This window comes from Drosophila eugracilis, unplaced genomic scaffold (genome assembly GCF_018153835.1).
Source record: "Drosophila eugracilis isolate 14026-0451.02 unplaced genomic scaffold, ASM1815383v1 contig_90, whole genome shotgun sequence".
Lineage (NCBI taxonomy): Eukaryota > Metazoa > Arthropoda > Insecta > Diptera > Drosophilidae > Drosophila > Drosophila eugracilis.
In genome coordinates this window covers 7,463,217-7,483,520 of record NW_024573812.1, presented here as the reverse complement: position 1 = coordinate 7,483,520, position 20,304 = coordinate 7,463,217, and the positions used below count along the sequence as shown (strand labels likewise).

At 38.8% G+C, this 20,304-nt stretch overlaps 1 protein-coding gene across 3 annotated transcripts; it reads left to right on the top strand.

Annotated features, from left to right (window-relative positions):
- Nucleotides 1–19,635, top strand: LOC108112809 (protein GDAP2 homolog). Of its 3 annotated transcripts, XM_017223103.2 has the most exons (13): nucleotides 1–228; nucleotides 7,144–7,210; nucleotides 7,267–7,418; nucleotides 7,480–7,622; nucleotides 7,677–7,809; nucleotides 8,937–9,046; nucleotides 9,109–9,363; nucleotides 11,254–11,381; nucleotides 11,456–11,556; nucleotides 17,941–18,094; nucleotides 18,152–18,291; nucleotides 18,356–18,554; nucleotides 18,621–19,635. In XM_017223103.2, the coding sequence occupies exons 2-13, from the start codon at nucleotides 7,148–7,150 to the stop codon at nucleotides 18,663–18,665; spliced, it is 1,623 nt and encodes a 540-aa protein (XP_017078592.1). In that variant the 5' UTR covers nucleotides 1–228; nucleotides 7,144–7,147; the 3' UTR covers nucleotides 18,666–19,635. The 3 variants fall into 3 exon arrangements, with proteins under 3 accessions (XP_017078592.1, XP_017078594.1, XP_017078595.1); XM_017223105.2 differs by lacking the exons at nucleotides 1–228; nucleotides 7,144–7,210; nucleotides 7,267–7,418; ... (2 more) ...; nucleotides 8,937–9,046; nucleotides 9,109–9,363 and adding an exon at nucleotides 10,827–10,911; XM_017223106.2 differs by lacking the exons at nucleotides 1–228; nucleotides 7,144–7,210; nucleotides 7,267–7,418; ... (4 more) ...; nucleotides 11,254–11,381; nucleotides 11,456–11,556 and adding an exon at nucleotides 14,795–15,414.
- Nucleotides 19,636–20,304: the final 669 nt, after the last annotated feature.

The window sequence follows — 20,304 nt, the reverse complement described above, 5'->3', positions numbered from 1 at the left end:
TTCAGTGTCAAACGGTGGCTGTAAAGAAGAAGAAGTCGCGATTTGAGCCGAGAAATTGAAGCTTGCAACACACCAAAAACACACACACACGGACACGGCACACACACACGCGCACACTTACGGCGGAGTTGAAATCGAGCGCAGAGAACACTGAGCGAAACGGGCGATTAAAGTGCTAGAAGCTGTGCTAACTGGAGTTGGAGTTTGATTCATTGATCGACGAACCGAGTGCGTAAAGTTTGGATTGCAAATATACATACACATACACACACGCACACATAGACAGGCAGGCGCAGCGAGGCAAACACACACACACACACTGTGGCAGAGAGTTACCTGAATAACCGCCGCGCCTACCACCGTAAACCAACTACCGCGTTTTCTTTTATCTCACTCGCACCTCCCACTCGGCCCCTCGTCCCTAGCCCCTCGCTTAACGGTATTCGGAGTATCTGTGTGAGTGTGTGTGATTGTGCGTACGCAGTATCTGTGAGTGTTTGCCCACGCTTGCGTGTGTGCGAGTGTGTGTGTGTTGTCTTTTGGTGTTTTCATTTCGAAAAAGTTGTGTGTGCATTTTCCAAAAAAAGAAAACGAAGAGAAAAACCCGAAGAAAGTAGAGAAGAAGCAGGCAAAAACAAGGTCTTGATTATACAATAAGCAGTATTTTGATTTTACTTCAGTGTCAAGAGAAAAGCGTTCTTTTTTATTACGAGAGGGTGAACATAAACACAAATACACAAGCAATTATGGAGAGACACGCGCACACACTCTCAAAATATATAAAAAAAAAACAGAAAACAGAAAACAGAAAAAAGTGGAATAACCTTCAAGAGCCGAGCTTGTGCAACTTCCACTTCTCAGCTTTTTAGAGCAGAGGGCGGCCATATCCACTAATTATTTATGATTTCGGTTTAATAGCGAGCTACGTAAAGTTCATTCAGTGACAGGTTTATTCACTGACAACATTTACCTCGAGCCACCCTACCGAACGCCCCCAATTTCCAACATTTTCCCAACCATTCCCCTTCTCTTCGAAACGTTGTACGTGCTGCAACATCGCCTGCGAATGCATTAGAAATTTATGCGAAAATACATAAATAAGCGAGTGGCGAAGCATTTGATTGAGCAGCCCACGAACCGGACCCCGAAAAGGGAAAAACTGGCTTTTCCCCTTTTGGTTCTTTGAATTTCTGTGAGCTGAATATTAAATAAGAGTGCAGTTTTTCATCCTCAATCCCTCACCTTGCCACCAGCTGCATGGGCCACGGGAACTCCTTGGGGGCCCCCGGTTAATTGCCAGCACAATGTCCAGCTCAGCTCAATTATCAAGCGATATTGAAATTGCTTAGCCCAGGGCAATCACAATGGGCCATATAATGGCTTGGTAGTTTGCTCTGCAGTCTCTGTGCTCCCCACCAAACTAGGGAAGGTCCTTGAAGTTGGTCTTTAACTTTCAAATGGGCTGTTAAATATTTACTAGCCAGCTCTTGGGGCCATTCTGCATATTAACTTAACAATCTTTGGCTTTACAAACTCTTAAAGTTATATTAAATTTTGATAACTTCACTGGAAAGCGGCAGTGATAAAAAGTTAAAAGTTCTTCTTGAATTTACTCAGTTTAAGAAAGCAGGAAATGTAGGTTATTCATCACTATAACTTACTTACATTTTTCTATAAGACTAATTATTAAATTTTTCAACTCAACATGTTGATGGGTTTATAGCACTGATAAAAAAGCATAGTAGAAGGATTTTATTAACTATTTTTCAAGATAAATCATTGATTTCATTAGGTAAAACGAAATAAAACAAAAAAATGTTAATAATATTTGAATAGTTATTACTTTAATACTTTATCTCCACTACCAAAGGCGTTTTGTCCCACTGTCCTGGCCCATTCCAGCACCCACTGACAATTATTAATAAGCGTTTTAGCATTTGCCGCCATACAATATACACTAGTATGTGTACACATAAACATACACTTGTTTGTGGAATTTCCTTAATAGAAATGTAATTTCCCCCAAACCCGAACAAGACCTCATATAATATTGGAGCTATTGTTCCGGCCAGTCGCCGTGGCGGCTTATTGGGGTCAGTGGAGTTGGCCAGGCACGACAGCAGCAAACTGGCTGAATGGGGACCATTGTCAGGGTATTTGACCATTCATTTAATGCTCCAGCAAACCGGCCATTATATAAATGCATTCGGTTTTCGGGATGGGGGATAAGAACGAGCTGACTGCTGCAGATTATAATTAGTATTTGGGAATGGAGCGACAATTCGACACAATTTAGTCGGAGATAATGCCTGGAAAATTGCTGCAATTTGCCGTTAACAATGGCGACGGGAAATTAATCTCGCTGACGTCAGGGCCAAAACTAAGCCGAGAATCGGGCGGGCTAATAGCCAATGATTGGAACGCTCTATGGCTCGAGACTGGAGACTCGAGGTTAGGCCTTGCCTATGACGCATCCGAAGTAAATATAAACAGCAAATATTTGGGTGACGACGCCGCTGACTGGAAGATACACAAATCGCAGACCGCTTCCCGCCTGGCACTGTCTTTACCTCTGTGGGGGTGGATGAATTTTGTTTTGGCTTGTTCGCTCTTTCTCTGGGCCAGAGATCAGAAGGCAAAGGACAATGCCAACAACCTGCCAGCCTGCCAGCCTGCCAGCGTGCTCATACAGCGCACACACGGCGTATACTTAATGCATGGAATGTGAACGTTCGGTTTCGGTCCGTGCCAAGCGCAGCCCATTTGGATTCCCTGCCACTCCGGTAATGGTAATGTAATGCCAATGCTACTGGAGCTCCTGGTAGTTTTACATGCCCCACGACGCCAACAAAACCCAAGTATTTTCTGTATATTTTTTTTGTTATTTTCGTTTGTTATTTTTTTTGGAACCTGCCCAGTTTGGCAGAGGCCTTGGCATGTGGGCGACAATTTCGCATTTATTATGCAACAGTTTGGCGGATTGAGCGTGTAGCGTAAACAAACTTGCTGCCAGCACTTTCTGGCCCAAATAAGAACGAGCGGCGAGGGGAATATCGTTGAGGGCCCAACAAATTCTAAGGTTCTCCAGGATCGAATGGGAAATACCCTTAAATGTTGTACTAGTTATGCATTTTTATCTAAAATAATAACAAGGAAAGTGATTTGTTGCGTATAGTTTTCCTTTAATCACGAACTAAACCTTTTATCTAAGCACTCTTATCTAATCTAAGCCAAAGGACAAACTAACCAATCAATAATGTCGCATGTAACCATATATTGGCTCTGCCTGCGGTGGCCCTAAAAAATACTGCAATTCGGCAGTAATAAAGTTTCCACCTTTTATTGATTTCAAAATTTATGGAGTGCTGCCAACCATCTTAAAGACAAATTGTTTACTATTTTTACCCTAGCTTAGCTTACCAATTTCCCGCAATTTCTTAAACGAATTATACCCTAATAGCCTTCTGAGATTTTCGTATCATTGAACCAATATATGCATGACCCTTGCCCCTGCCATATTTCCATTTAAGTTGTTTGCCTCCTGTAACTTTTCACAATTTCCCAGTCTACACCCCAGCCCTCTGCTTTCCCTGGGGGGTGGAGAGCAGAAGGAAAGGTGGAAATCATGTCATGCAGCACAGTTGAAATAATGTAATTGACTCGGGCACGCCAACTGGCAAGACAAATCAAGGCGAGGCGAAGGAAAAGCTGGGGATCACATGTGCGCCCATTGGACTTTGGCCAGTGGGCGGTTCAAGTGGGTGGCTTGGCAGTGATTCCAGTTGTAGTTGAATGCAATCCGAGGAATAACTGCAAAGCCAGTTATCGGCCAGAACCCAGCCTGCCACTTGACTGCCACACTTGCAACCGCATACTGCAGCTTAAAACGAATCTCTTGGCAGCAGACAGGAATCATTTCTCAAAAATGGGGCCATTCGGGAGGGCATTTGGATTTGTTCTGATTAAAAGGCAAATAGAACTAGGTCTACCGCACAAAGAGAAACATTTGAAGGGATATAACATAGGATTAGATATATATAATGTTATTTATAAAAGATTTAAATGAGTTGGGAATTTGCAGATTATTTGTCAAACAGTCTTCAGGGGTCTTTTAAAGCTGACTTATTATAAAAGCAACTGTGACAATATTATATATTTCGATGCTTAATTAATCCTTTGATGCTATTCTAAAGCTAACCGATATTCCAAACAGCTAAAACAACAAATGGTATGCCTGTATAAACTTCATAATTAGTCCTATTATTATTTGCTAATAAATGAGACCATTAATTGATATTCAAAATGCTGTTCTAAATTGTTCAACGCCTTCTGTGAATATCTAGATTCTCATTTATATTTGTATTACTTAATAATTTAAAGAATAATGAAGATCTAGAGCTCAAAATCCAGTTAAATTAATCATAGAAAGAATCACAAATAGCAAAACATTATCAAAAGAAGTTCTTAGTTAATATGAGATTGCTTTTACCTTATCGAAAGAAAAGTTATTTAGCTTAGATTCCAAGAACTATTTCTTAAATAAGCAATAGCAAAAAATATATTTGCCCGTTAGAGAACATTTATTTAATGAGTAGAGCCATCAGAATGTAAAAACCCCTGTGATGAGCAATTTCGGAGTTATTTTCTCACTGTACGAGTATGTCAACGGTAGAAGCACTTTGTTTATTTGCTCTCTGGACAAGCGAGCGGTGTGGCGGCGGGTGATGGGCTGTTTTAACTGTTAGAGCTAATCAAAAGGCCAACTCAGTTGAGACGTAATTTGCGTTTCTGTTAGCCACAATACACGAGTACACCTTACAGCACAAACAGCAGAGACAATTCTAAGCAAACAAGCTGTAAAATATTTGTCAATTTTGATTGCTGGTTAGACAGGTCGAACCTGAATACAGGGTGTACTCGCATGCATGTACATCTAAACACAAATATATAAAAAAAATGGTAAAATGTCTTATGTAAGATCCACTATAAACAAACAAACGATCACGTTAAAGGTTTCCCTTCCTCTCACATCTTCGGCTGGCCATTAAGATGATTTGAATGTGTGGCTAATTGCAATTTGCTGCTTGATCTGGCAATTGAGATGACGTGATATGGGGTTCCATATAAGGAACACCTTCAAACGGAACGCATTCGGCAGAATGGAAGCTTTCGGGGCTTGCTGATCAGCAATGTCTCACTTTTGTTTACATTTTCTTATCTGGTTAGAGATTTCCTCTGTAAGTAGTTGTTTGGGTTTAAGATGCCAATTTAGATTGGAATGGTGCTTCATGATCTTTTTTTAGAATGAGTTTAAGGGTATTAAGTTTCTACAATAAGTTGAAGTAGAAAAAATGTTGAATAAATGTGGAAATTAACACCATTTCTATAAGACAGGGGCTAGAGATCGCTTTAAAAACATCTTACAAATGGATAATAAATCACTTTAACAAACAGTTGCTTTAAGTAAGCTAAATATGAATTTAATTTACTTAATCGTAAAATAAAGTTACCAAAACCTCTCAAGAAACAAGAACACATTTCAGATTAGACATTAACAAATGGCTTAACAATTTTAAGTTAAAGGAAAATTCTGCTTAGAACTGGTTTAAAATGTCTTATTAATACCAAACCCACGGCTTTTTTTAGATAAAAACAATATTTTTGCTTGCCTTTAAATTAAAAATAAAAACATTTGCATTTATAATTGATTCCACGAAGTGTGACCACGTTACGTTTTCCCTTGTCGTTGAACGCTGAGATCAGCTTTTTTATGCCAAGACTTGGCTTTCATTCAGACCAGATAACATATATTCCCTTCAAATCCAGGCTGTTTACTCAACTGCCAGTGACTGTGGAAAGTTTTGCATTGTGCGATAGATAGCACTCGACACACATCCATGACAATAGCCCTGATCTGTGAGGCACTATACAGGCATATATATATATAGCCGCTCGAGTCCCAAAGAGCCAATTTGGGTCACAGCTCCCACCTTGGTCTGTTCTATTCAGTAGTTGACCTGAAAGGGAAAGGGCAAAGGGTGACGGCAGGCTATGGTCTATGGGCTCAACTAGTGGGCAGTGGGCAGTGGGCGTGAGACCAGCCCCCTGGAGCGTTTGATATGGCAATTAAGAGCGCAGCTGCAGTTTGCACTTGCCAGCGTTTTTAGTTGCTGCCGTTTCTGGCGTAGTTTCCGTTTTCACCTTTCACTCGCCTCGTGACGCACATCCAGCAGGTGTGTTGGCTGAAGGGGGGTTTGAGGGAGATGCACTGCAGCAGCCCTTAGCTTATGACACTCCATAGTCAGTGATGGGAGGTAACTACTATCGTAAAATATACCTCAAAAACCGCAGTACTTAAATGTCATAAAAACGTCATATTGCCTGACTTTGCTCTAATGGATTGAGTGGCTGATTGTCATTTATATAGAAATAAATATTCCCATTAGAATTCGAATGGTTTTTATGAAATAACATGTTCCCACTAGAGATCTTCAAGGTACTATGAAAGTTTTAAACCGTTCAAAGTAGTTCTTTAGATATCAAACCAATATTAGAGTCAAAAGCTCTTAAGTTAATTGAGATTAAAGGATATATTATGATATCTAAATTCATTATCATTATCCTATAGATCTTTCCACCTCTATAAAAAAAACAAATTGGCATTACTGCAGCCGTATCTCACACTGGCGCCCTCTAAAGAATACATTTCCCGCTTTTCCCTTCCCCATTTGTTACTTTTTTTTTGTGTTTACCCGCGAATTAAGATCTTCCGTCTACGTGATGACAACTAACGATGACAATTGGAATGCAAATATTTATGGATTTCGTTCAGTGCCTTGGCACCAAATGTGTTTTCGAGGTGTCTCTTAACCTCAGTTGTGATTCATCCGCGGAGTTCTGGCCACTTGAAGATATCTTTATAAGCCCCATACCCACGCACGCGAGTTCGTTCGGTCTGAAACCGGCTGAAGCCGGACAAAGAGTTGATTGTAAACAAATTGGCAGACCAAAATGGGAACGGCAGAGAACAGGTTATGTTTTGGGGGCTAACTAAGTTTAGTCAGCTAAGAACTGATTGATTGCCAAGCCGAGTGATGTGCATATAACTGACTTGATTTGCTTTTTTCGTTTCTATTCCCATAGAGCGATGCGTCTCGACACGAATTCAAATGTGGACTTCAAAGCATTCGAATCCAGCTCTAACTCATGTGTAAGTACTCTCAAACAGTTTATTTCGAATTTGGCGTTCATTATACCTGCTTTTAGCTCATCAAACTGGACAATTTGGCCACCTGGGGCGGCTCACAGAAAACAGACACACGGCTGCCGATCACCGACTATTCCAATCTCGGGGGACCCCGGCACAATCGCAGTCCGTTCCCCCTGTCCAAAGATGTCAACAATCGCTTCGTAATATGGTGAGATATTTAAACAAATCTATTGAAATTTGTATATTCATTATTCTTTTTTTATATACAGGGATGGTGACATGACCACTCTGGATGTGGACGCCATCACAAACACCAGCGATGAGACTCTGACTGAAAGCAATAGCATATCGGAGCGGATCTTCGCCGTGGCTGGCAACCAGCTGCGGGAGGAGCTTAGCACAACTGTTAAAGGTTAGCAATGGGTTTAGAATATCAAATATACCAACTAAAATCTAACTGTTTTAGAATGTCGTACTGGGGATGTGCGCATCACGCGTGGATACAATCTGCCCGCCAAGTATGTGCTCCATACGGTGGCACCTGCATACAGGGAAAAGTTCAAGACGGCCGCCGAGAACACACTGCACTGCTGCTACAGGTGAGTCTCAAATACAAGTTTGGTATTAATTTGCAAAGCGATTATAATTAACATAAAAATAAAGAAGTATGCTTAGAAGAACTTAATAATAATTTTTATTAAACCTTAAAATATCAAAATAAAAGGGATTTGAGAATTAACTATAAGGTATACCCATAGCTCTAAGGAACTGCATTGCCCTTTCAAAAAATATCTTTAAAAAACTGATGAAGTCACTCGAGACAATAAAAAGGAAGAGGTTTTATGGGACCGGCCATTCAACTGACGATTTAACCTGAAACGGTCTATATTTATGTTTAATATTGTCAGTTAAAAATAGTATTATTTTTACCAGAAATACATTTATTAATATTTACATGATGAACTCTTTATTTGCAAGGTCTATGAACCGGTATTTTGCTTCTTTTTAGTATTACCTATAGCCCTAAATTAATATTTTCCATATTTGTAGGTAATTTATAAAATTCATTTTTATCAGATAAAATATAACTTTGGGTCATAAGCATATAACCAAATGTTGCATTTAAGCTTCAAGGGGTTTTCCTGGACAACATTCTAGTGGAAATTCCAATAACAACTTAAGTAAGGTAGTCTAAGTCATAGAAACTTAAAAAAAAAATCCAACTTAAAGTCCACAACGAAAGTCTAGACAAATTAGCTTGAAAGAGGTAGTAAAGAGAGAAGAATTTAAGAGAACATTTTTGTTTTCTAAAATGAAGAACTGACTCATTGTTATGTCTATCAGCTGTTCCTGAAATTTATTTGCAAAACTTACTCTCAAAACATAAAGACAGTTTCCGAATTATAATTGTTATTTTAGAAAGTCACCAATGAGTCGTATTCTCGTGAAAGAAAAGTCACAAATAAATATTTTCTACGTGATAAGTGAAGTAAATAATATTTTTGTATAAGAAATATTTATTTTTACAACCATATTTAAAGGCTTTTGACAAACCTAACGAATAATGAGCAATTCAAAATGGTGATAAATAACTCAAAGTTGTCAGAATACTTAAATCTGTTATTGAATAAGTAGTTTACTACAGAATATATTACAATCTGTTAAGTTATTGTTTTATGTTAATAAGTTTGTAATGTAATCTTATCAAATCCTTTTCTCTCCACAGAAATGTCCTGTGCAAGGCGAAGGAACTGAACCTGCACACCATCGCCTTGTGCAACATCAGTGCCCACCAGAAGAGCTTTCCAGCGGACGTAGCAGCCCACATTGCCCTGCGTGAGTAATGGACACCATTATCACTAAGATCTCTTAACTAATTCCCATATTCATATGAACAGGTACCATTCGTCGCTATCTGGATAAGTGCACCCTGCAGGTTGTGATATTGTGCGTGGGCAGCAGCGAGCGTGGCACCTACGAGGTCTTGGCCCCACTGTACTTCCCTAGGGATCAGCTGGAGGAGCGCAGTGCCCTGTGGCAGCTGCCCAAGGACATTGGCGGGGAGTTTGGGGAGCCGCAACACCCGGATCCCGATCGCCAGATACGCATCATCCGCAATCCCCAGCACAGTGTCCATATGCGTCATCGTCTGGGTGAGTAAACATCGCTTTCGATTTTAAATTTTGATTAAACAAAATATAGAATGCACCTTTGATCTATAATCTATAAATGTGTTATATTCTAAATTTTCGGAGCACATTTCTGATTGTAATTCAAAGATTGTGGCTTTCGTCACTGTTTTACTCACTGCCCGCTTATCAATCGGCTGTCGATGATAAAGTCGCCTATCATCATGGCAATGATTTCTATATGTGAAGTATATACAGTTCCTTTGTTGCCTGTCGATAAGATAAGTCCAACAACGAAACACAAGTGAATAGCATACGAAATACCTGTGAAATATATGTGAAAATTCGCTGGTTGGCCGTCTTCTATGGCTTCAGTTACGCGGCAAAGTCGGTCGAGTGCGGGTCACTTGGCAGTAGTTGCATTCGATTGTTCACACATAAGTCGCAAGTTTTCGTTTAATTTAGGCCATTCTAAGCTATTTACTAAAACAAGAATATAATCTTACCGATTTGTAAGTGTATCAAGTGAGAGAGATATTTAAAAAATGTGTCATATATCGGATTTAAGCAAAAAGAAACCTTTAGCATTGAAGATTTTACTCCTCCAATGTCGCAGTTAATTAGTGCCCAATGACAGTAGGCTAAGTGCTATGAAATAGCAATGAATTTTGTTGCATACTTTCAGGTTGAATGAGTATAAGTTCTTGCGTATATTTACTTCAGCTGCATGTAAATTAAAAAGGCGTTATTTAAATTGAGTAATGAATTTCAAAACATATTAAAAAGTTATTTTTAAAAAGTTTTTCTAATGGAACGCCACTTCTATAACATATATTTTTGTTGTACATAAATGTTAGTATCTCTTGTAGTAGACTTTTAACTTTAATAATAATATTATATACCAAAGACGTATTTACATATTTGCGCCTTGTTTACTTTTACAATTTTATTATTTAAATATTTAATAATATAATAGTTAAAATATTATTATTTATTATTAAAAGCAAGTAAAGGCACAATCACTTAATCACCCTTAAAAAGCCTACTCAAATTTTGATTATTTAATCCAACGCTAAATTACAAAGGTCTTAGATTACATCTTCTTATTAAATCAAGTTAAGAAAAAAAGCTGAAAAACATGTATTACGTTAGTTTACCAACAAAAGTTAGTTAACTTTTTACTTTTGCGGCGCTTATCACGAGGCGTGTCACTCAAGTGTTTGGCCTGGCCAAGTTCCATTTCGGGCCTAAATCATGTCACCGCAGTCGAGTTATCAGCCTTATCAGTTATCTCCCGAGAGCGATTCAAAGCGAGAGCTTAAAAGAGAGAGTGTGGGTGGGAGGGGGGCAGGAGGAGATGAGGGCGGATCGGGTGGGCAGCATCCAGTTTTTTTTTGCTCAACGCTTGTGCGTTTATCCGCTCGCCTTCTCGTCTCACTTGCCAAGAGCTAACGTTCAGTTCAACTCACATTCCGCATCGCTGAAGTTCGGGCCAGATTACAGAAAGTGTTAGCTCTGCGCCGATAATCGAAATCCCGAGCAGAATGATAAACAACTCGTTCGAGTTCTCGTGTAAAGACCATAAACCCCAAAAGCCCTCAATGATATTCTGGAACAAAGAAGAGTCAAGCTGACCCTTAATGTTCATTTCTTTCATTACTTTAAAGAATATTTTGTGTCTTAGCCGTTGAAATAGTTTAAGTTCTAGATAAACAAAGCATACATATAACATTTTCAAAACAATAATAATTCTATATTTACTTATGAAAGGTTTACATGTTTCATTTTGCATATATAATTTATATCATTGAATGGTTTTCATATTTTTTATTAAATTTTTCCTCACATTTACTAGAAACGTATTTCGTAATAGCAACTAACCAAGAGTTATCTGCTATCTTTTATCTCCTTCAGCTGACGACGATTCCGACGTGAGTCCACACGACATGGAGGGCAATAGCTCGGATCTGGAGTACGGAGCTCGGGATATGAACGGTCTCAGCCTGAATTCGTACAGCAGCGGTTTGCAGGCCCAGCTTCAGGTGAGTTAGCATTTAAGCACCTTAAATGTGTTTCATTATCGCTAATTTATGGATTTATCTGACCTCTCGAACAGCGCGACTTGGACCGGCAGCACCTGCTCAGCGATCGTCCGCGAACTGGAGTTTACGAGAACGTCATATCCGAGGGAGTCGAGGGAATCGAGCACCAGGAAAGGTGAGTTTAGTTTTAATGTTAGTCAAATAATCTTAATCTTAAACTTAAATGTCAAAGAAAAATATCAATACTTTGCTTAATAGTTTATAGAATTCGTTACAAATATTTAGCCAGGTAACTTTAACAAACAATAATAAAGAAGCTCAATGGCTTGACATTTGTCACTTTAAAATATTATCATAGAAAAGTCTAGGCCAGCGGTATTCCCATTAGCATATAATCGAAAAAGTAAACAGGGCCTTAACCAAACATTACTAAGAGTGAAAAGTCTTAAATTCGTTTAATGAGTGAATCATAACAATTTTTAGATTTTATTTATCACATAAACAGATTTTTCCTTAGCAAGACTGGCAGATTGATGTTTATTTTTTAAGAAATTGTGAGCTCATTGTTAGGATTAATGCCCAAAATCTTACTTGGAAAGAGAACTTTGCGTTTATAGTCCACTGTTGAGATTCGACTTCTATTCTAATCCAAGACTAGAATCTCCTGTTGATCGCCTTGATCATCTTAAGTATCAGATAGCGCACTGCGTCACTTAACTTGAGTGTGGGAAGATCTGCAGCTAATAAAGCTGCCAGAAAGGCACGCAGTATGGCCCCGCCTCCTCCTCCGCTCATAAACACCTCGTAAGCGAGCCTTTCCACCAGCATATTTATTACAAGAGCATGCCGGAAATATCTTAACCGTCTAGCAAATGCCTTTCCTCATCCATCCGCCCTATGTAAATTCCGCCGTTTGTCGAAATTTTAGAGACTCCTGGCACGCAATCCAGGAGCTCAGGCTCACCTCAGGCTCAAATTGAATTGAAAGTGAGGAGAAAGTGGAGTGGTGAAAGCCAAGTGCTTGCCCATCGTCCTGCACAATGCTAATTGGACTGGCCAAGTGCCTTGTGGGCCTTTTCTTGTGACGCCAACTGTGACGTGGGAATATTAAGCACTGCGGCGTCATAGTTCGCGTGAAGTCTTTGTAAAAGGAATATTTATAGCTTTCAGGTCGTCACTTTGGGGGCAGGTATAAAGAAAGAGTTCTTAACTTTTATGGTCAGCACAGGGCTTTAAAAAATGAGTGGCATTTGCCAAAAATTGGAACAAGACTATTTTTACAATGGAATATTGGTAGCTATAAATATTTAACTTTCTCAAAGTGGATTTTAGATTAAACTTCAAGCAACATTCCTTTAAAGGGTATAACGCATACTTAAGTATAAACTCTATTTTTTATCGTTTTAAAAATTATTTTTTTCGCCATTTTATTCGGGAAAATAAGCTTAGGGGTAAATATTTATGAATATTTACAAATGCTCTTATAAGCAGAGATAATGTCTATGACAAAAGCAAGTGAATTAAGCCATTTCAAAGATTAAATAAACATTTTAAAGTCTCTCTTATCATAAAGAATAAATAAATAATATATATAAATTTGAAAATATTGTATTTTAATGAGGATTATGAAGAAATTATTGATATACTTATATGGTATATCTTTGCAGTTAACCCATAAAATATTAGATACATTTTTTCTTACTCTCCAAAGTACATCCCAAAAAAGGATAAAAATAATCTGAAATGTTTTACATCAAAGTAATTGCCAAAATGATTTCTTAAAAATACTTCAAATGTCATTATGATTGAGAATCGGTTCATTTGAATGCACATCCTCTTCGAATATTGTCCATTCCCCTAATTAAAATAATTAAACTGACAGCTCGGATCGGAGTGGGAATATCGAAGCCATTCGTAACCGGATCGGACGGTGGCAATATAATCAGAATATCGAACCGTTGCAGTTCATTGAATGAAACCGCAAAAATGCCTCGCACACATTTTGTAGACATTTAAATGCAACATCTCTCGGGCAACTTAATTTATTCAACCGATTCGCTGGGTGGTTGCAGTGGGAGGGTGGTGACAAGTAGGCGCCGCTTCCTGGACCAGTTTTTTCATGTTTTTTCGCTTATTTTTGTGTGCGTGCGAGGGGAATGTACCCCACTGTGCAAGCGCTTCTTCTGCTTTGCGTTCAATTAATTACATTCTGAGGTCATCCAGGCACATGCAGAAAAATATCAATATTTGATATTCATTTTAAACGCGTGACAAGGAAATGTTCTTTAAGGAGAGAGGTTTAAATTGGTTACTAATATATGTAACTCATAGAATTGAGCAGAAGAATTAAATAAGTATTTTGATTCTTTTTCGTAAGATTGCTGAGGTCATAAACTTAAAACCAAAATAACTACTAAGCTTAAAGTTCGATATAAGTAACTAGCTATTTACTTATCTTTTTAATTTAAAATATAAAATTAAATCCGAAAACATAACAACATTTTCCTCTGTTGTTTTGTACAATTGTTTACGATAAGCACCACCTATGAGTCAACTGTATTGTTGCTTATGTTTACCGTATTGTTTCAACATTCCATTTCTGATGGAAATGTTGCACATTGCACGCATACGTTAGTAATTCCCTCGAAATGTATGTAAATGTGTGAATGGATGGATGGCTGGATGGGTGGGTGGTTGAACCGAAATAGAATTCGTGTTTTCGTTTTTTGCGCATTTAGCTGCCAACTGACAACGCAAACATTTGAACTGATTTCATTTTTTGGACAGTTTTGTTTTAGCCCCACTGACATTAGTGCAAATAAAGCCGCTAGCATGGTGTCCTTGTACTGTTATTGTTGTTGTTCCCGTTTTTCCCTTCGGCACTAACTGTTCTTGCTCTTATTCTTGGCATTGGTGTTGTAACTGATTGTCATTGAAGAGGCGAAAGGGCGCACACTCCAAAGAGCGCGAGAGTGTTCTCACTCTCTATTGAGTACGAAAATAGTGCACTTAGAGAAAAGAGCAAGTTGAAAGCAGATGCGCAGGTCAAATGGGAAATAAATTGTAGCAGTAAAAGAGGAAGAAAAATGGGACAAACTCGAACTATAAATTAAGGTTTTCGGAAGATTAAATTCTGAACCGCTATACACACATTATGATTATTAATATCATATGTTCTTAAATATATTCCCGCATAATGGGTAAATTCATCATAAGCTTTTCTCCTTGTGTAGCATCATCGCGTGGGAGAGAACTAGAGCAAGAGCGTAAGCTTTCTTTTGCGGCGACGTCGCTGCATAGCCACTCGCTCTCCTTTTCTCTCCTCCTCTCTCTCCTTCGCGGCTGCTGGGGGCGGCGAAAAAGATTCAAGAGCAGCCCCGTTCGCCGCCAACTGGCTCATTCGAAAAGCTCCATTCGCGGCGAACGGACGTACACCGAGAGAGATAAATATATATATACCCCGTGACGGGCGCCAATTCTATATAAATCGGTGATAAATCCATAAAATAGCAACCAGCTGAAAGTTGAAAGTATAAAGGAAAAACTATATATATTTTCGCATTTCCACGCGCGGCTTCCGTACAACGCAAAAGTCTGGCCACCAAGCTGCCCGCACAAACTTATTATTTAACAGAGAAAGAGAAAAACACCCTGAACTATTTTTAAGTATTTAGCGAAAGGAAAAAACAAGCCATTTTGCGTCAATTGAATACGAAATCGGTTAAAGCAAAAACACCAAATCGGACAGTTCGCTGAGAAACAAAAAGAGTCAAAAATTTCTATTTTGACTTAAAATCGATAAACCGTAATTGTGCGCGAGAGGCGAACGACGAACTCCCAGGGAACGGAATATAGTGCCACCCACCAGTAACAACTACAACTACAGCAACTACCCTATCAGAAATCCTGTGTAAACTATGACAATGTTAGAAGGAATGACGTCGATTGACTTGGGCTCCAGTCCCATGCAGGAAACCACTGGCGACATGAACGACGTCCTCCCCGATGAGCTCATGGAGACGCCGGAGGAAAGGTAAAGGGCTCGGATGTCGGAATTGGGTTGTACGGTACTGAATTGTGTCAGTCACAGAGTTGGACAGGCACCAAACCTGCTCTTCCTCCTCCGTGTCCTGGCAGTAAACAATTGGTTCTCGTCAAGAGTTTAATGACGTCAGCGGTGGGCGCATTGGGTGGGAGTGCATTGAAAGTGTACTGTTCCAATCTATTAACTGACAGATATATAAAGTTGGGAAAATATATAAACCAGTTTTGTATCGTTATTATGAGCTCATTTTCATGTATTCGTATATTTCCAAAATGATTTACTTAAAATTTTTAATTTATCTAAGTATTCGCTTATACCTGCGACTTTTTGTAACAAGAGAAGATTAACTATTCTAAGTATTTCACAATAACATTTTTCAAAGTCGCAAATAAACTTTTATAAAATATGGTACACTATATTAGAAAGCTGTTAAGTAATTTATTGATTTGACACTTTTGAAACAAATATTTTAAGCTATTTTATGTAAGCTACTAGGCTTAATTGGACTAAATTTCTTTATTATGGGTTATTAGCATAAGCAAATAATGAAAACTCCAAGTCCTCCGTTTCATGCTTCCATTTTTTAAGACTCTGCAGTTAAACTAATTAAGTGATACTTAAATTAAGTTTAAGTTCTAAACAAATATAAGTTCACTTAAGCCTCTCTTAGGGATATAAAACAAGTTTAAGAAGTTCTTCGCATTGGTCCCACAAGATAAAACTTCACCCATTCCACTGTATCAAAGTGCAAGTGCACTTTGCCTCCCCCTGTGAGTTGCTCCAAATTCTATTTTTGGAATCGTGCATCCTTTTAGGTTGCCTTGCATTTTGTCCCTGACTCGGTGTTGAACTAACGAAGCCAACCTTCAGCTGTTCACCCACTGGAAGTGAACCCAAATAGAACCTTTCGGCCTTGTTTCTCCGTACGTGCCAGTGAACAATGGCATGCAACGTGTATGATGCCAGGAAATGTGATCTAATAATAATGTTATTACTTCTCTGTGGCGCTGACTAGTTAAAGTGTGAGATTTATTCTGTGGATTAGCATTGCGCTTTAATATTCATTGTATATTTCGCACGATTATCACATTCAGGGGGCACAACCCACAAAATCTGCCTGCATCCGCATCCGCAGCTCTATCTGTATCTGTATCTTTAGCTGGGCAAACAGCGATTTCGAGATTGTGATTGAGATGGAGTTGGCTAAGACTACGTCACAATGCGTCACATTTGGGCATTATCTGGATCTTTATCTGGATACCTCTCTGCAGTCGTAAAAGGCTTATCGGTTGCTGCTACCGGACTTTGATGCCGCACGAGGAGGCACAAAAACATCATCACATCTCATCCCAAAACACTTGACTTAATCACAGTATTAAGTCACCTGAAATTGACTCATTTTATTTGGCATTTAGCGGTTTAGCGGAGTCTGAGGCGTTAAATTAGCCAGCTCGAAAGTTTGTTTATCGGCGTGTGGCGTCGGAAGTTGTTAATCACTTTAACACAACTTTTGCACACCTTTGCATGGGTTAATGATATATATAATTTTGTATATATTGATTCTCTGTCTAATTTTTACAAATGACTCATGGGCATTGAAATGCGCATTTATCCGCTGGCCAATTAAATGCAGTTTTCCACATTTAATTGGGTGACCCATTTTTCTCCGCCCATTCCCAGTCTAAATTTGTACTTTTATCGGGCAAATATTTGCTAAAAATTTAGCACAGTCAGCTAATAAAAGCAGGCCAGCTAAAACATGGGCTTAGCACGCCTTTCAAATTTATAATTCACCAAGCGGATAAACATGATGTTCAGCGCTTTTGTTTTTTGCGAAGTGAATTTTTAAACAGTCGGCCAAGGCGACTTTGGAGCAGCTTCTGGTCATGACAGTGGGACAGCGGGACAGCTGGACAGTGACTGCTGTCATTATATGCTTATATGGCCTGGAATCGCGTGACGCCACATAATAATCGATCGAACTACTTACCCCTCCCCCAGAGCAACCCAATCAAAGGGGACTCCACATAATCGACGCGTCAATAGTTATATGCGTAGTACTTGAAAAGTCAGAGGCCACAGAGTCACCAAAATGAAAGGTATCTTAAATAGAACTAGCCATGCGTTTATCAACATTTCATTCGATCTTAGGTGAAGCTGTTTACTTGGGAGAATCAAATTCCCTGGAAAAATCAAGGCGCAGTAAATATTTACTACGTGCTTAGATAAATATGTATTTTCCTAATCTCCTTGGAAAATGTGAAATGCTTCTTGTAACTTATAACAAAGAAAAAAGAATTCGAATCAGATAAGTCAGTGAGAAATCTCATAAGCTCACATTGAAAAGTTTCATAATAATACTATATAATAGAAAGCTATCTAAAGATTAAAAAGATTAAGTTAAGCTATTTACTTTTATTTAAAAGAAAGGCTAAAAGCTAGAAACAAGTCAGCATTAAAGCCCAACGTCATACGATCCACACGGGACTAACCTCTGATTTATTTATCTTCCAGATACGAACGCCTTCTGCGTCGCGCCCAAGTGGAGGACTTGACGGAGGTCTCGGGCATCGGTTGTCTTTACCAGAGCGGCGTGGACCGCCTGGGTCGACCTGTGATTGTTTTCTGCGGCAAATGGTTCCCCGCCCAGAACATTGACCTGGAGAAGGTAATACTTAAAAGAGCACCCTTATAAAAAACTTAACTAACATTTCTTGCTCTCCAGGCCTTGCTATATCTGATTAAGCTACTGGATCCCATCGTTAAAGGAGACTACGTCATCTCGTACTTCCACACGCTGACATCCACAAATAACTATCCATCGCTACACTGGCTCCGTGAGGTCTACGGTGTGTTGCCTTACAAGTAAGATCTTCGTCTTAGACCTTTCCAAAAGGATATCTCGCTAACCCTTAGTTGCCCCTTTTAGGTACAAGAAGAACCTGAAGGCCTTCTACATAGTTCACCCCACTTTTTGGACTAAGATGATGACCTGGTGGTTCACCACGTTCATGGCGCCAGCCATCAAGGCCAAAGTGCATTCTCTGCCGGGTGTGGAGCACCTGTACTCGGCCATCACAAAGGATCAGTTGGAAATTCCCGCCTACATCACCGAGTACGACATGGCGGTAAGTCGGATTGATCTTCTTCAGTAATTCTTAAAGATGTATTACATATATTAATTCTCTTTATAGACCAATGGCCTGCATTACTTCAATCCTGTGCCGACTGCCTCGTAGATGGCGGCCATCGTTGCTGTCTAGGACAGCGGGCGGGCAGCCACCATAGCATATACATACATACATATATATAGATACACACATACACACACATAAGAATTGTGAAGTTTTTATAGATTTTATAGAACGTATTTTGTTTTCTTGATAAGTAATATTTGTTTACTTGCGCAAAACTATCGATGTTGTCGTTTATCGATTGACTTGCCGCAAGTTTTGTTGAACATTGTGTAGCATACTTTTATGGGAATGGCCGAATCGCCCGATCGATCCCTCGAAACCAATTAGCTAAAAATGATAAAATGATAAATCGGCAGACCCAAAAACCAGATAATTGTGTAAAACATTCTTATGATGTGCATGGAAATTAGTTAATTAGTTGGCATCGGCAGAACAAAACCTTGTTAATTCGCTATAAATAGAAGTTGAAGTTGAACTATTGGTAGGAGAAGGATTAGGGCGAAAGGAGAAGGACTCGTTAACGAGTTGAGATACCAAAAGAAACCAAAAATCGTTAGCAATGCTGAACAAAATGAAATTTGAATAGAGAACCTGCATATACGGATATACAAGATTATTCTAAATATTATAAATTGATAAACTGTACTTGATTATGGAAGGGAAATAAATCGAGAAAGTTAGAAGGAAAGTATATATGAATAAGTATACATATTGTTAGTTATCTTTGCAATTACAAATTGTATTATTAATGTATTAATACTAGAGCTAAAGCGTATGCCGTTTGATCCCCCGATATATACACACACATACGTACTATAATTCAATTGTATTTATACATAACTATATACTAAATATACACAACTAATAAATTAAAACCAAAAACAAAAAACAAACATGGAGAAGAAGTGCAGCTAGATGCCTGCAGAACCTTTTGTAGATACTTACTAGAGCTCACCGTAAGGCCCTCCCAGCAATCGAAACACCAATAAAGAACCTAACGAATAACAAGTAATGAATACTGAATGTTAAATGTTCAACTTTGATATGAATATGTTTAGGCGCAGGAGATTTCCAACTCGAGACACGTCCCCTTTATCTTCCATGCACCGTTTGCGCTCAAAAATACCAAAAAAAAAAAAAAGTGAAAAGAAAAAAATAAAACCAGAATCAAAGCCAATAGCACGCCACTGCTATACGTATATATTTGTAATTGTGAGATATATAGGTATTGTAATTAGTCGAATCAATTATGGCACTCGCTGGCAGTAATCAGAGATCAGAATTCAGAACCACACTCAAGCCACTGCGCCGCACCACCAGTTGAAGAGCCAAAAGACCGCCACAGCCAACACCAGCAGTTGATTTAGCAACTACGCAATTACATGCAAAGTAAAATGCACTCAGGGATTGATTTAAAACAAAAACCAAAAACCAAAAATCCAAAACAAAAACCAAAATGAATTTTAGATAAATAACATATGCGCTTTCCTCGAACCACAATCGGCAGCCTGGCTAGTACCTAAAATGAGAAATCAAGTAGAGTTATAGCGAAACACCAAAGTGAGATAGTTTTTGGACATGTTCTTATAAGTACCTAAACAAGTACGAGTATCTGAGTATGTCGTAGGCAGTTCATCGGACAATTATATGCCAATTACATATTTTGTATTGCCTCACCAGC